The 16,168-nt window shown below is 34.6% G+C and overlaps 1 protein-coding gene across 1 annotated transcript in view; it reads right to left on the bottom strand.

The window, feature by feature from the left end:
- The window catches only part of LOC150107437 (protein argonaute-2-like), a 218,859-nt gene that overhangs the window by 55,731 nt on the left and 146,960 nt on the right, over window positions 1–16,168 (bottom strand). Inside the window, exons 15-16 of the mRNA XM_090392096.1 lie at window positions 12,620–12,710; window positions 9,986–10,183 (exon numbers count right to left, since the gene is read on the bottom strand). Coding sequence (XP_090248222.1) covers window positions 9,986–10,183; window positions 12,620–12,710 — 289 coding nt within the window. The remainder of the gene's footprint in view (window positions 1–9,985; window positions 10,184–12,619; window positions 12,711–16,168) is intronic.

Below are 16,168 nucleotides of genomic sequence, written 5' to 3'. Positions count from 1 at the left end.
TTCTTTATGTAAATGGTAAAATAAATGGTATAACAAAGAACTGTTTTAAAATAAATTTCTTTATGATTTCTTATCGGTAAATGTTTGATTTGTATACCTGTTTTATATAGCTACTAGGTTCTGACTGGTAGGCCAGTTTCCTTGAATTCTGAAAACTCGAAAGGCATTTGGGACAATTAAAATTTTCTCGGGTGAAAAGGAGTTGCATATGTACTGTAATATGTATGGAGAGAAAGTTCTAGAAATAAAGTCCTAGTGGCTATGCACTTCGCAACGAGTGTCCTAGGTTTGATTCCGGTCAAGGAACGTGAGGAGCTTAAGGATCTTCCTCAGCCATAGCCAAGTTAACCGGTCTTGGGCATGGACAGCACGGTTTTCCCCCCAGCTAATCTGGGTTTTTTTATCCCACAAGCAGACAAACTGGCCCCGCAAACACACACGGATACAGTCAAGAATACTTAAGACAATCCTTCCAGCCATAGGTCTGAATTGTCAGCTATGTCGGTCCCGAGCCCAGATAAAAATAGGGGTGGGAGGATTGAGGTGGTGCTGTACCTTGCCGTAAAAGGGGCTCACGGACGTTGAATCACGAAATGAATGAATCTAGAAATAAAAGTAAATTCAAGGTGAATTCCTTTTTACTTGCTTGATACCAATAAATATAACTAAATCATCTGTATTGGCAGTAAGATATGTAAATATTTTGTTATACAAAACATTACTACACAAATTATCAATTAAAAGAAATAAAGCATTATTAGATTAAGAGAGAGAGAGATTTGATTTGGATGCCCAAGAATACCACAAGAAAGCACTGAATCTGCTTGCCAATCTTCAGAGGATCAGCAATTATCAATTAAGAATTCATCCTGCACAATGAATATACTTCAAACAATCATCTTTCCTTCAGTCATGCAGAATCTTGTATGACAGGAAGGAAAAGCCTTCCTGTATTCAAGTGTTGCATGACTTGTATGAAGAGGATTATACAAGATGGGCAAATGTATGTGTACAAGGTTAAGTGAATTGTTATTTTAGGTATGTTCAATTGACAGGATGCATTCTAAACTGATGACTTTTTAATCCACAAAGTTTTGGTGAACAGTTTCAATGCTTTTTCACTGTTCTTGGGTATCCAGGTTTCTCTATCATGCACAGATCCAGCTCTTTTAAATTTATTCACAATTTAAAACTTATACTTGGTATAAAAATATACAACTAATCATGTCATTAAGATATTTGTGAAATTTATTTCACCAAAATGTCATGACGTTTGTGACATACTGTTTATATATTTTGGACATGTTGCTAACCAACACTCTCACAGTTCAACTCCAAACCTGCAGAACAAATTTCTCTTCTTCATTTATCCCTTCCACTGCTGCCCTCTTTAACAGTTTTCCGCCACGTTTCCCAGGAATACAACTCGCAGCTTTTCAAGTCAAATACAAATAAGTACCTTATTGCCCATCCACGGTACTAGCATAATGTGCATTGAGCAACTGCTCATGGATGGATTCTCGATTATTAAAAAAAATAATAACAAATAAATAAATAAATAATAAAAGCTGCACTGGAGAATGGCCACAAATCTGGAGTTTCCTATTTACAGTCATGGCAATGCTGAAACCAAAGGAGATGATTTATGCAATTTCTAATCATTCTGTTCCAAACATTTATTAAATAGAGGACAAATATCCACATAGCATATTTGGAACGAGAATTAGTTAAGAAAGGTTACAGATTTAGGAGGGAGGTGAGGATTATCTGGTATTCTAATCAGGATGTGGAAAATTTGCATCAGGCCACTGCCTAACCAACGGCACTTCTTTCCACCGAAGAGGATTTGAAAAGGAGAAGCAAGTTTGAGTTGTAGACACTGAAGCATATAGGGAAGATTTTGCTATACAGAACTGTAGAAAAATCAAACTTCAGGATTAAATACTGAAAGAGACCTGAAAAGTTATCACAATTTGAAGAATGACAGCAGCTGAATGCAACAGAGTGAGACAAGAAAATTTTGAGCTACAGAAGATTTCAGTTTTGGCATTCTCTAGCTTGGAATGTTAAATGCAACAAATATAAAAGTACAATCCTTGTGATGGGAGCAACTAATACAGTGTGTAGTTCATATAACTGAACAGTGGTTATTATAGATGCAAATAACCTCAAGCCCTATAAGAAATAGATGTTCAGATTTACATGCCTGCAAATGGTGGTGCATATTGTTTGTTGGTTTTTGTATGAATTTTTTTCAAACTTTATTAAAATGAATTTAGTTTTTTATCAAAGTTTTTTTTTTATGATTTTGTTTACAGTGAAACAATAATCATGAAGGACATTTCAAAAGTCATACCTCCATTGTGATAGTTCCCTATCCAAAAAGTGATGTCAGTGAAAAAACAAAAGATGGTTGAAGTCTACTTTGTTGTTGTCGAGTCCATTGAAAAGCTTCTAGATATGATGTGGATCTGTAGAAATGCTTTGGCAATCTGTTGAACTTTGATGGAGTAGAGCTTTTCTCTAGGGATATTGTCAATTTTCTGTAGAGCAGCAGCAATTGCTGGACAAGGATAAATGTGAACAGGTGTTAGTTCGGACAGTTTTTGCATGTTTTATAACTCCTACTACCATCTACCTGAATTTTCATGCCTTTAAAATGTTCCAACCTTAGTCTGGTGATGATTGTGGTTATTTCTCCATTTTCATTAATTTCATTCTTCTTCTTGATAATTTGTTTTACCAATCTTATTTTGGCAACAGAGTTAGCATCAGTTAGTGATACTGGGTGTAATCTTTGAGGTAAGTATCTTGCTTCTTTGGCTAGTCTGTCTGCTCTTTCATTGTCTTCAATATTTACATGGGCTGGTATCCATTGCAATGTGCAGTTCTTATTTTTCAAATTTAAGGTTGTTAGTAGTTCATGAATTTCCTGTGAAAGTTTTGTTTTTCCATTTTTTAATGTCTCGAGTGCAGATATTGAGTCGCTGTAGATGGTTATTCCTTCTGTAATGTTTATTACTTGATTTGAGAGGTGTTTGTATGGCTGTTAATTCACAAGTGAAGTTCGAATTATTAATGCATTTTCTTAACCTCAATTTTGATGTGTTTTGCATTTTAAAATGGATACCCTTGGAATGTCTCTTCAATTTTGAAAATAATCATTGATTTAATGGATCAGAGTCCAGGCTGTAAGGAGGATGTAGCTGTTGAAGTGAATGCCACTCGAATGCAACCTCATGCACCATCATATTGTAAAAGCAATAGCTGTTCATTAAGCAAGAACACAACTTTACAAAATTATGCAAATTTATTGCCATCTCTTTCACTATAGTGAATGTTTGTTTTTTGGAGTAATAATGATGGATCCAATTTGGTAGTAAACTTTGGTAATCACTTTGGCAGTAAACTAACATGGTGTCCAACATGTGCATGCTTTACTGTAACCCAATTCTGTAATGATGCGAGCGATTAACAATGATCCAATGTTCAGTTTCACTACAAGTGATCTTTGACTTAGTCGCTGATTTTCTCAGATTAACTACTCAACTTTCTGCTTATAGAAATCATCATCTGTTCTTTTTTGGCCATATTGTTTGTCACTGGTCATTAATGTGAACTCTACCATTGCTGTATCTTATTCTTTGCACCCAGAGGCATACAGTATGCATATATATAGTTGCTTTGATGCTGAGTTTTAATAAAACTCACATTTTGCATGCTTCAACAAATGTGTATGTAATAACAGGAGAAATAATACAACTTGGATTGTAAAGGACTATATATTAAACTTTAGCAGAGGAAATAAAGGAACAATACAAAACTAATTATCTAAATGCCAGTATGTAGACCACATTATTTGAAGAGTAAATTGCTTTATTCAAAACAAAAAAACCTACTAGTTTTGTAAATCACAGGTTTTACATTGTCAGGAGAAAGTTACATTAAATGATTAAAAAAACTAGAAAATGTAATTACACAACAATAAGAACTTCAAGAGTATTACAGATTGAAAACCAGTTATATCCAACAATGTGCGTTTAATGGAAATGTCATGTTCTATTATGTTTCATAAACATAACTAGTTTTCATTCTGTTGTACTCTTGAAGTTTGTAATGTCGTGTCATTTTCTAGTCGTTTTTAATCAGTCAATGTAACACCTTTCTTGCGAGAATGGAAGTCCTATGGTTTATGAAACTAGTAAGGTCAAAAATTGTGGCCTGCATACCAGCATTTAGATGAACAGCTACTAAATTACAGAAATCTAAAACTGAAAATAAGACTAAATATATGTAGAAAGTTTTTTGCCTTGGGTATACTATACGTTAAAGATACCAAATAATTTTATAAACTTGGTTTTAATCCTTTTTCCCAAGTAAGCAAACAGACAAGTCAGTCAAGTTTGCACCTGAACATAATTCAGGCTTAGTCCTGAACTATGCTCAGGCACAAACTTGCCTGTTTGCTTACTTGGAAAAAAGGATTAAAACCAAGTTTATAAAATTACTTGGTATCTTTAACGTAAGACTAAATATATTTCAAGGCCACTCCCAGACCAAATGTTGTGTGTGTGTGTGTGTGTGTGTGTATACAGCATTATTTTTCAAATGCTCTTCATATTTGTGGCACCATCCATAGTCGATAGAATTATTGAGAGTATGGGCATATAGTATGGACATCAATGATAATCCTATCTTCCACAGAATGCATTCAGTCTTCTAGCCATTGTACAGCACTGGTAATGATCCTCTGCATATTACATCTGGATTCTCACAAGGTGCAATATGGAAGGGTAAGTGGCAAAAGAGAATCTAATTTTTCGGTTGATGGCTGACAAACCTCCTGACATGTTATTAATAGGTTAGGTACATATACTGTGTAGGTTATAATGTACTGGTACCTGAATAGTGTCACCTATGCACTATATGTAAGAGATGGCGGAGAGGGGGGGGGGTATAAAGAGAGATAACCAGAAAGCCTGCTCTGCAATCAAACATAGCAAAAAAAGTCTCCAACAATAAGTAAAGTAGAGATTCACTGATGATGAAATTCATTTAGCACTCAGAGATCAAGTTGGCATGCTTTTTATGGTGAACATAATGAAGAAGTTAAAAAAAAAAAAAAAAAAAAAAAATTAGTGAAGAAACTATATTAAATATGGCAACAGAAAATACCATCATTAAGACTGATATGATGATTTTTATTTTGAACAAGAGAAAATTCAAGTTTGTCAACTAAAGCACTAAACCAGTTCAAATCCTGTCCATGACATGAGGAACGAACTTTAGCAGGTGTTTTCAATCAAATGGTGAGTTAGCCAGTCACATATGGAAGTGTAGGCTTTTTTCTTCTGGGAACTCCCCCCCCCCCCCTCCTTCCTTAAAACATGCAAACTGGCTGGACAAGTACATGCAATATATTGACAAAGGACACTTTGGGAATAAGGATCAACCACCCTGTCAGATTTGGTTTCGAATACCTACACAGTGAAGTCTATGCATAAGCACAAATCAGAAAGGAGTGAAAGATAGTTTCAAAACTATATTAAAAATGAGGATATTAGAAAGGCATTTGAAATCAGCATTCAAGGATACTTAAGAATAATCCGAGATAGTATGATCACTTTAGTGAGAAATATATGCAGTAAAAATGGGAGACTAAAGATGCAGAAAAATAACAAGATTCAAATACACCAATAGAGTTAAAAAAAACAAAAACAGAGCAGTGATGTACTGTAGGTTTTACATCCTTCTGTGTGTGGGGGGGAGGGGGGGGGGATATCACAATCGACACTCATTATAGCAAACACCATAATAAATAACTAGCAATAAGCCCAGGCAGGAATCCCAGTGGGCAAGCGTTCCTTTATTATTATATCTTGCCTTAGAAACAAAACATAAGAACCAAACATTTGATATATAATATACCAATTTGGAAGAAAACTGCTGATAGGAAACTAGCAATGAATTCTTAATTGTTTGGTATTATCATGTTAATAATTATTGTACACACTGCAAATAAGAGATGACAAAAATAGGGAATATTAAACCAATTCCTTCAACTGTCAAGTGAATGTTCACATTTTAGCTACTTAATCACAAATTATGCTGAAAAGACAAAACTAAATGTGGAAATATGCTACAGAAATAGTAAGACTAGTGAGAAAAGGCAAATATAAAATTTTAAAAAATCAACCAAAACAAATTAGTATTATACAGTGGTGTTCAAACCAATTTAGAATAAATTTCAGAATTATATTAGATATAAAATGATTAAGCTGGAGATGATACAACAGTTCTGAGGAAAAATTATAAGAATGGACATATGCCATGCATCAGTGACAGAATGGTATTAAAATAACATTTTGGTATGTTAATTTACAAATGAGAGATGCAAGATCAGTAGAAACTGCAGAAGAAAAGACAAGACACAGAAGTAAGGAACTGAACAATCTATGCAATTCAGTCTCATTGCAAGTAGCAGAGATTAGATACATAGTAGATGCTCACTATATTGAACTACTATGGACTAGAGAATAACGGCAAATACCTGTTGGATTTCTGCTCAGGACATGGATCGGTTATTAATAACACAATATTACAACATAAAAATGTGCATAAATTCACATGGAGAGAAGAGGCAAGGAACAAGAAAAGTCTCATTGGCTATGTTATTGTTGATAGTGATGTTTTCCCACTGGTGAAGGACACCAGAGTGTACAGAGGATTTGAAATTAGAAGTTATCACCATTTAATCATGAGAAGGATAATATTGAATTTCAATTGTAAAGAAGAACAAGTAAGAAAGTTTTAAAGCAAATAAAAGTTGAGCAGCTGTCAGATGTGAACTGTAGACTAAAATACACATATATTTAAGAAAAAATGAAAGAGTTTGAGAGCAGGAACCAAACCTTGGAAATTCAGTGGCAAGTCCTGAAGAAAACATTGATTGATTTAGCCAGAGAGACACATGGTGAAATGAGTACAAGGATAAAAAAATCAGAACTCCATGGTGGACACAGGAAGTTAAAGAGGCAGTGAAGGAAAAGAAGAAAGCATATCAAATGTTCCTGGCAAATAAGTCAGCTTGTGCTCATAGAGAATACAGAGACAAATGTAAGACAGCTAAACACTGTGTAAAACTGGCTAAACAAAAGTCATGGGAGGACTTTGGCAAGTCCTCCTATGCTGTAAAAGGAATTAGAGATGATAAAGGTGACATGAAAACAGGAGAAAAAAATATCCTTGAAGTATGGAGTAATTACTTTGAAAAATTGCTAAATGAAATAAGCAGTGATGACAGCACAGTGGTAAAAAACACTCAGTCAGGAATACATATCCATAGTTGAAGTAGAAAAAGCGATCAAAAGCCTGAAATGTAGAAAAGCAGCAGGAGTAGGTGATATTTGACCAGAAATGCTTAAGTATGGAGGTATAAAAGTCTTGCAGTGGCTGCACTGCATAGGTCAGAAGGCCTGGACAGAGGGACGAATTCCAGATTATTGGAGAGCAGCTCTCATAGTACCCATATATAAAAAGAGAAATAAAACTAAATGTAAGAATTACCGAGGCATTTCATTACTGAGTATTCCTGGTAAGATATATGCAAGTATACCTGAGAAACAGTTGAGAAGGATTGTGGAAGAAAAGCTTGGTGAAGAACAAGCTGGATTCAGGCCAAATAGAGGCTGTCAGGATCAGATCTTCACTTTACGACAAATAGTCGAGAAAGCATGGGAATATAACAAAGATCTGTATTTAAGTTTTGTAGATTTGGAAAAGGCATATGACAAGGTGCCAAGAGAGAAGCTATTCAATACATTGCAGCTATATGGTGTTAATGGAGCATTATATCAAGCAATACTTAGTCTTTATTTGAGTTGTAAGTCAGCAGTTAGAATTGAAGAAACTATAGGAAGATAGTTTAATGTTAAATCTGGTGTGAGACAAGGATGTACATTATCTCCTCTCTTATTCATTATCTATATGGATCACATTATGAAGGAAAGTGGTATTAAACCTGATATCAAAATTGGGTGTTAATCTCAGCTCTTTGCTTTATGTGGATAATGTTATACTTGTAAATAAATCTGCTACAAGTCTGCAAAATTCCCTGACTAATTGAATAACTGTTGTAATAGATATGGTATGAAGGCCAGCATTAAAAAGACAAAGACAATGAAAATAGGCAGAAATATTGAAAATATCAACTGCATTTTAAATGGAGAACTTATAGAACAAGTAAAACGTTTCAGCTACTTAGGATTTTTAGTAAAGATGGTAAGTTAAATATGGAAATAGACAACAGAATCGACAATGCTGGTATGGTAGGAAGTCAACTGAATAAATTTATATGGAATAAGAGAGAAATTAGTCAAAACACTAAATTAGCTGTATACAAGACAGTGTCCAAACCAATTTTAACTTATGGATCTGAGAGCTGGGTCAGAAGTAAAACACTTCACCAAAGACTAGAGACTGCAGATGTGAGAGTCCTGAGAAAGATTAGGGGCATGAACAGATGGCATCAATAGCAATATCATATTAAAAAAGAGGATATTAGGAAAGAACTTGATATTGTCAGCATCCAGGAATGCGTTAGCAGAGCTAATCTCAGGTGGTATGGTCATTTAAGCAGAATGGGAGAGGAAAGATTAGCAAAACAAGAGTTTTCTGCCAGGTTGGTAGGAAAAAGACCCAGAGGAAGGCCAAGATATAGGTGGATTGATACAGTAAAAAGTGCTTTAGAAGATAGAAATATAAGATATAATAATGTTGGAGTCTTGACAGGTAACAGATTAATTTGGAGGAAAATTGTAGATAGGAGTTAGTAATGATGTAAATTTTTCATGTAGTACTATCATATCCTGTACACCCCTTGAGGGTATATATCAAGATTTTGATGATGGACCAGAAAAATAGTGTTTTATAGCTCAAGGTTCACTAAAGTGAATTTAAGGTAGGGAAAAAAGATTTTCTTGGAAATGGTGCGTGTGGGTATGTGAGTGTGTTGTTGGGGATGTGGGAGAGAGGAATCAAAGGAAATTGCAGGACTCTGTACAGGACACAAGGGATTGGTAGGAACTAAAAATATAGGCCACAAAACAACATGAAAAAGTACAAATGCATAAAATAATAGCAGAAATATAAGAAAGAAACAAGTATGAAATTATGAAAAGGCTGCATTACCTTAAATTAATGTGGTGAGCAAATGGGACCACACTTTCCTTTTTCAGAATCCACAGTATAAAGTAAACTTCCAGATTTTGGCCAATCAACAAAACAATAAAAATTAGGATAGTTACATCAAAATGCCTGAACTAAAAATCAAAACTGGCTAAATGTGCCCAAACCAGAATATTATGCATGCTAAAAATATTATTATTGAAATCTGAATATAAAACAATGATTCTTAACTGAAGTTATACAGATGATGAGAAACAACTGTAAAGATTGTATGATAATCAGAAAGAGCATGCATTATCAATTTTTTTTTTTTTTTTTTTTTTTTTTTTTTTTTTTTTTTTTTTTTTTTTTTTTTAAATCTATACTATATTATGTTAGTACCATGGTCGGGCTTTATTATTTTTACCTAATCCAGAAACCAAATGCCAAACTTTTCAAGCCACTTCAGGCTTCTAATAAGTAGGGTAGTGGTTTTACACTGGACAATGAAATTGATTTCACACCTAAGACACCAAAGAATTCATTAGTGTACTGCATCCATGAAATTGTACACAGTTCCTTTGACAACATAAGCTGTAGCATTAAATGCCATTCTGTGATATAAAGTGACTATGTATGTATTTATATCCTAATCTAATATTGAATTTCACACAGGAATAGATGTTCAAAACTGTAATTTTTGATACATATAAATTAAAGTATATTTATATAAAATATTAGATATAATTTATCAGCAGTCCTTCTTCAACATCAGGGACAAATATACAAATAATGAAGAAAATGCCTTATGCTGCATTACCACCTGGTGAAATTGGCCTTCAGAAACACCATCTCTATAGAATATTATTCTATTTGGTTTGAACCGTGTTGACTTATAAAACTGTATCAACAATTCTTTAACCATAGATGAAAGGTCTTGAATTATTTCCTGTCTGTGCTGCTGGACCCTAACTGTAGCTGCATATCGACTGGGATGAGCATCCATGCTACCAACAACCTAGGGGGAGAAAAGGAAACAATATTGAAACATTCATTCCCATTACTAATTTATACATTGTAAAAGCCTGTACAGGATTATATATTAAAAATATTTTTCTAAAAAAAAATTTAGTCACTTATTAAGTTTATCATCAAATTCTTGACATGCACCCTCAGGTGGTGTACAGGATATTGTGATAGTACTACATGAAAAAGTTACATCATTACCAACTTCCTATTGACAATTTTCCTCTAAATCAATCTGTTATCTGCCTCCAATATTATCAATCTTATATTTCTCAATCCTAGGGCACGTCTTACTGTGTCAATAAACCTAGATCTTGGTCTTTCTGTAAGTTTTTCCTCTGACATCATGGAACAAGAACACCTGTTTTGCTAACCTTCCCTCTGCAATTTTTTTAAGCAACCATATCACTTGAGTTTATGTCTGTTAATTCCCAAATGCTAACAAAGTTAAGTTCTAGAAAGTTTTAATATAATATAATATAAAGTTAAGTTCTATCCTAATGTCCTCATTTTTAATATGGTACTGCCACTGATGCCATCTGTTCACTCTCCTAATCTTTCTCAGAACTCTCATATCTGCAGTCTAGTCTTTGATCAGTGTTTTATTTCTCACCCAGCTTTCAGATCCATAAGTTAAAATTGGTTTGAGCTCTGTCTTGTATATGCCTAGTTTTCGGTTTTGACTTCCTACCATATCAGCTTTTCTAATTCTACTCTCTTTGCACCTTCACTAATAATTGTGGCTTAATTTGATGTTTTTAATGTTTCTGCCTATTTTCACTGTCTGTCTTTTTATTGTTGTGCCATCAAGGCCAAAGAGTCAAATTTCAGATATATTAGAACACAACTAGCAGTGTTCCAACACGCATAGTAATGAATTTAACCTTTCCTTTTAGTGTTGTATGATGATCAGCATTCATTTCAATAAATTATGGAGACCACAACCATGCTAGGGATAATTACTTTAATTTGCTCATGTTTTGATCGTCATATTAAGGTCATCATTTGAAGTATGGACATATATCAAACAGTATGCCAAAGTGACAATGATTTGATCAACCATTATTCTACTGACCAACCTCTAGTGAAAAAACTACAAAGCTATATCCTATTTATAACAAAAATGATAAATCTGGTGTTTCTGATCATGCCCTAAATAATCTACATTAGAAAGGCACATCTTGTTTACATCGCACCAAAACATGGTGCAAGTATAAATTTAAAACGGCCTGTGAAATTCTTATCGGCAATCCTAATTTTAACAATAATGGTGGTCTAAAAAAAAAGTTATGTGGGTAGAATATGGCACATATTCTACCCACATAACCTTTTTGGTTTAAGGTTAACTATAATTACAATTGTAATAATCTAGGATCTTAGCTGTAATATAACAAACACTTATGTTAAACTATTGATTAAGCCTCCAATTTTGCTGTATTAAAAGTATTTATATGAATTTGTTCTCTAATGTTATAAATAGGATATAGCTTTGATGTTCTTTTGTTTCCCCCCCCACTCACTAGATCACGCCAATAGATCTTTGTGTGTGTATACACACACTGAGTTAGCTCTGCATTAGGAATAATAACCCTGATTTACATATTTGGCACAATAACCACATGTGGCTACTATAAATGGGCACACCTATTCTCTGCACTTCAGTAAACGGTTGTCACTAATGGGGAAATGTGGCAACGTAAGCCAATTTTACTGCAGGCAGATAGTTGGGGGGTCCCAGAGGGCAGATGCCGGCATTTTGGAAATAGCTGCATTTTTTGGTTGCTCCCATACCACTGTATCAAAAGTGTACCAGGACTGGATTAACCACGAACAGACATCCAGCAGAAGGGCTCACATTGGTCAGCCACACGTGGTTCATCCTAGAGGTTAGCATCAGGTGTCATGACTGGTATCTTCAAGATGACAAAATTGTTCTGCTTTATAAAGGGGTGATAAGACTAAGTCTTAGAATTGTAGGCCAATCAGCTTGTCTGGAATTAGTATGAAATATAGGCCTGTGTGTGTGTGTGTGTGTGTGTGTGTGTGTGTGAGAGAGAGAGACCATATAGACAGGTTCATGGAATTATACAAGTGATGCATCTAAGAAAAAATGGCATTATAATGAACTGACGTAATATGAATTATTGAAATCCAGCTGAAATACCAGAGCAATAATGCAATTTTTCAAGTTCTTTTGAATGATAGAATGAATGAATTTTTATTCACCCCCCCCCCCCCCCCCCCCCACGTTCCAGACTGGTAGGCCTGTTCTTGAATTCTGATGACTTGACACTCGGGGTAGCCCTGACTTTCAAAACATTTCAGATAACTTGACAAAACACGTTACAAAAAAAGCCTTATCATTTTATATTATAGAGTAGATTACAAGAACATTAAAACTAGCTACAGTATAAGAAGATATGCTTACAGCTGCAATGGAAGGTTTCTTGTTGTCACCGGCAGGAGGATGTGTTACATCAGCACCAAGAAATATCACAGGCTCACTGAACACTTTTGGTCTGCAAACATATATATTTTCAGAATTGTGAAACAAATTATTATTCTACATCCAAAAATTTAATTTCTGGTGATGAAATTAATATATGCAAACAAAAATAAAATTTGTTGTATAGCATATGATACTACTTCCTGTTTAAGAAATGAGAATTAACGTGAAAGTTTTAATAAAAATCAACAACAACAATAGTAGTTTCAAACCATTAGGGATAAAAACATTATACATGTTATATTTAATACATCATTTAACATAATTACACACTATATATATATTTTCATCGGTATTCCGACTTCTTCAGGTGAGTAAGAAATAACATAAGACATATAAAAATAACAAGGTAAAAAACATGGACTTTCTAGCTTAATAAAAAAGAAACAGAATAGTAACAGTCATATTTGAATAGGTGACCACGTGCTACTGTTGGCATGAGAAGAATGTGTGACAGCTAATTTTAGAGCACCAGTATTGGATTACTACGCTATGTGATTCAGGCAATTTGTAGCTTAGATTGTTGTTCAAGTGTGATGGGTCCAGAACTATTTCTTTTGATTCTATAATAAGTCTTTCAAATTCATCTTTACATATATATAAATTGGTTGTGTGGTCCCAATCAACTTGGTGTTGCCATTCTTCGAGGTTAGAGTTTGCAGAGAAGAGCACATGACTGGAAAGGGTGCTCGCCTCTACTGTAGGAGATGTCACGTCTATGATCCTCAAGACGAAGTGAAACAGATTTATCTGTCTGGCCAAAATAAGGTCGACCACAGTCGCACATAACTTTATAAACACCAGGAAAATGCAGTTGGTTGTGTTTTGGTCGACTCAGAAAAGAACGAAGTTTTGGCAGAGTAGTATAGTCTGTCTTAATGTTGAATTTTTTCATAATCCTAGATAGTTTTGGGGCAAGACAGCTGATAAATGGTAACTGTATATGAGTGATAGGGTTGGATTCATCTTCTTGTCGAGGGGTTGTTGGCGTGGTCTCCAATGTTTAGTGATGTTACGAGATGAATATCCATTATTTAAGAAGGTGTTTTTCAGGAAGTTAAGCTCTGTTTGTAGGTCTTCTTCTGTGGAAGTGAGACATCTTGCTCAATTTATACATATATAAGGATGAATTTGAAAGACGTATTATAGAATCAAAAGAAATAGTTCTGGGCATTTCACACTTGAACAACAATCTAAGCTACAATTTGCCTGATTCACATAGCGCAGTAATCCAATACTGGCACTCTAAAATTAGCTGTCACACACATTCTACTCATGCCAACAGCAGCACACGGTCACCTATTCAAATATGACTGTTACTATTCTGTTTCTTTTTAATAAGCTAGAAAGTTCATGTTTTTTACCTTGTTATTTTTATGTCTGAACTTTCCCCACCTTTGCAACGAGTTGCCCTGGTATTGTACTACGTACTAGGATCACTTGCATTGGCTAACGCTAGTGTCGCCGATACTTTATAGTTTACTATATTCGGCAAGAAACTCTCTGATTTCAATCTTTGAGTTTCTTATTCGGTTTTAAAACAATGTGGGATTTAATATCCCCTTAATTTAAGTAATGTTTTCATTGCCGAAATGAAGCTTATTAGCTCTTTATACTTAAGTAACTTAATGGTTGCACCTGTTTGGAAAACTCGTTCGCAGAGTACATAAGTTCTTTTCGCTATACACTTTGGTATTAGGTCTAGCTACTCACTGATGAAGCCTCAAAAAAAGGCTGAAACCAGTCTGGGTAGTGACCTCCCTCCATAATGTAATAACAGCATACATTTCCTAGGATATGTGTTTTTACATTATGGAAAATACCTAAGAATAGCGATCTGAACTTTCCCCACCTTTGCAACGAGTTGCCCTGGTATTGTACTACATACTAGGATCACTTGCATTGGCTAACGCTAGTGTCGCCGATACTTTATAGTTTACTATATTCGGCAAGAAACTCTCTGATTTCAATCTGAGTTTCTTATTCGGTTTTAAAACTATGTGGGATTTAATATCCCCTTAATTTAAGTAATATGTCTTATGTTATTTCTTACTCACTTGAAGAAGTCGGAATACCGATGAAACTAGTCGTGATTTATTAAAGTTTTTTTTTATTTTTTCTCGGGTTCTAGTCAGTTAAATTTTAATCTTATAAATGTATACATCCCGAGTCAATCCTAATTGCAACAATACATATCTACCTTCTGACGAGGTTAATGTACATCATATCAAGGATTATGAAAAAACTCAGGTAAAAATTGAACTTTTTATTAATAGGTTAGTTTTTCTGAAAAGATGCAAATTTCGCTCTGTCATCCCTAAGTTTTTAAGAGTTCAAAGAATCGATTCGCACTAAACGTGCTTATAATATCTACCGCAAGAAAAAAAATAGATTTATTAAATGAAAGAATTGTAGATACCAAGTCCAAGTCTGCTTCATTGTTTTGTAAAAGAGATTCTTTTGAAAATATCTTAAGTTCATCTTTAGATAGCAGGTGCTGTTATCTAAAGATGAACCTGGATTGATATTAAAAACATGAGCTCTCTCTGTGCTTCTAGATCGCAGCTCTGCAACAAATTAATTCTTATCAGAAAATTCAAAAATGATGGTACAACATGACAAAATTTCATGCCGGCTGGGGCATCACCAGGTTAAAAAAGGCCCCCATTGTTTTCGCCAGGGAACCAGGGCGAACAGTGAAAAGTCAGCTACTGGAACAAATCTGAAAGTACACCCCAACTCAACATCACCAGAGTTAAAGATCGATACTATCAACATAAGAAGCCTGAATGGCAAAGAAATGGAGCTAGCTGAGGAATTAGATAAGTACCAGATCGACATAATAGGGGGTGACTGAAACAAAAAAGACAAAAACTGGTGAGATCTTTCTGAGCAATAAATACAAAATGTTATATTCAGGCAATGACAATCAAGGAAAAGAAGGAGTAGCCATAGTATTCAACACAAAATATGAGGCTAATCTTCTTGAATGGCAGGCAGTCTCAAGTAGAGTGATGTGGGTAAATATGAGAATGGGGAACTGGACAATCAGACTTATTTGTGCCTATGGTCCCACAGAAGGTTCTACTAAGGTAAAAGTGGAGGAATTTTTTGATGCTTTAGAAAAAGCAACTGACACAATGAAAAAGGAAAAGTTGGTCCTTGTTGGGGATCTAAATAACAGAGTAGGAAATGATTGTCAGACATACAAAAATATTTTGGGAAAATTTGGAGAAAAGAGCAAAGCTAATAATAATGGCAAATATCTGTTGGATTTCTGCTCAGGACATGGACTGGTGATTACTAACACCATGGTCCAACATAAAAATGTGCACAAATTCACATGGAGAGAAGAGGCAAGGATTAAGAAAAGTCTCATTGACTATGTTATTGTTGATAGTAATGTTTTCTGTCTGGTGCAGGACACCAGAGTGTACAGAGGATTTGAAATTGGAAGCGACTACTATTTAG

The sequence above is a fragment of the Typopeltis vanoorti genome, chromosome 4 (genome assembly GCF_054136105.1).
Source record: "Typopeltis vanoorti isolate ZY-2024b chromosome 4, IOZ_Tvanoo_1.0, whole genome shotgun sequence".
Classification (NCBI taxonomy): Eukaryota; Metazoa; Arthropoda; class Arachnida; order Uropygi; family Thelyphonidae; genus Typopeltis; species Typopeltis vanoorti.
Note: the sequence above shows the minus strand (reverse complement) of the source record. Positions and strands in the feature narration are given on the sequence as shown.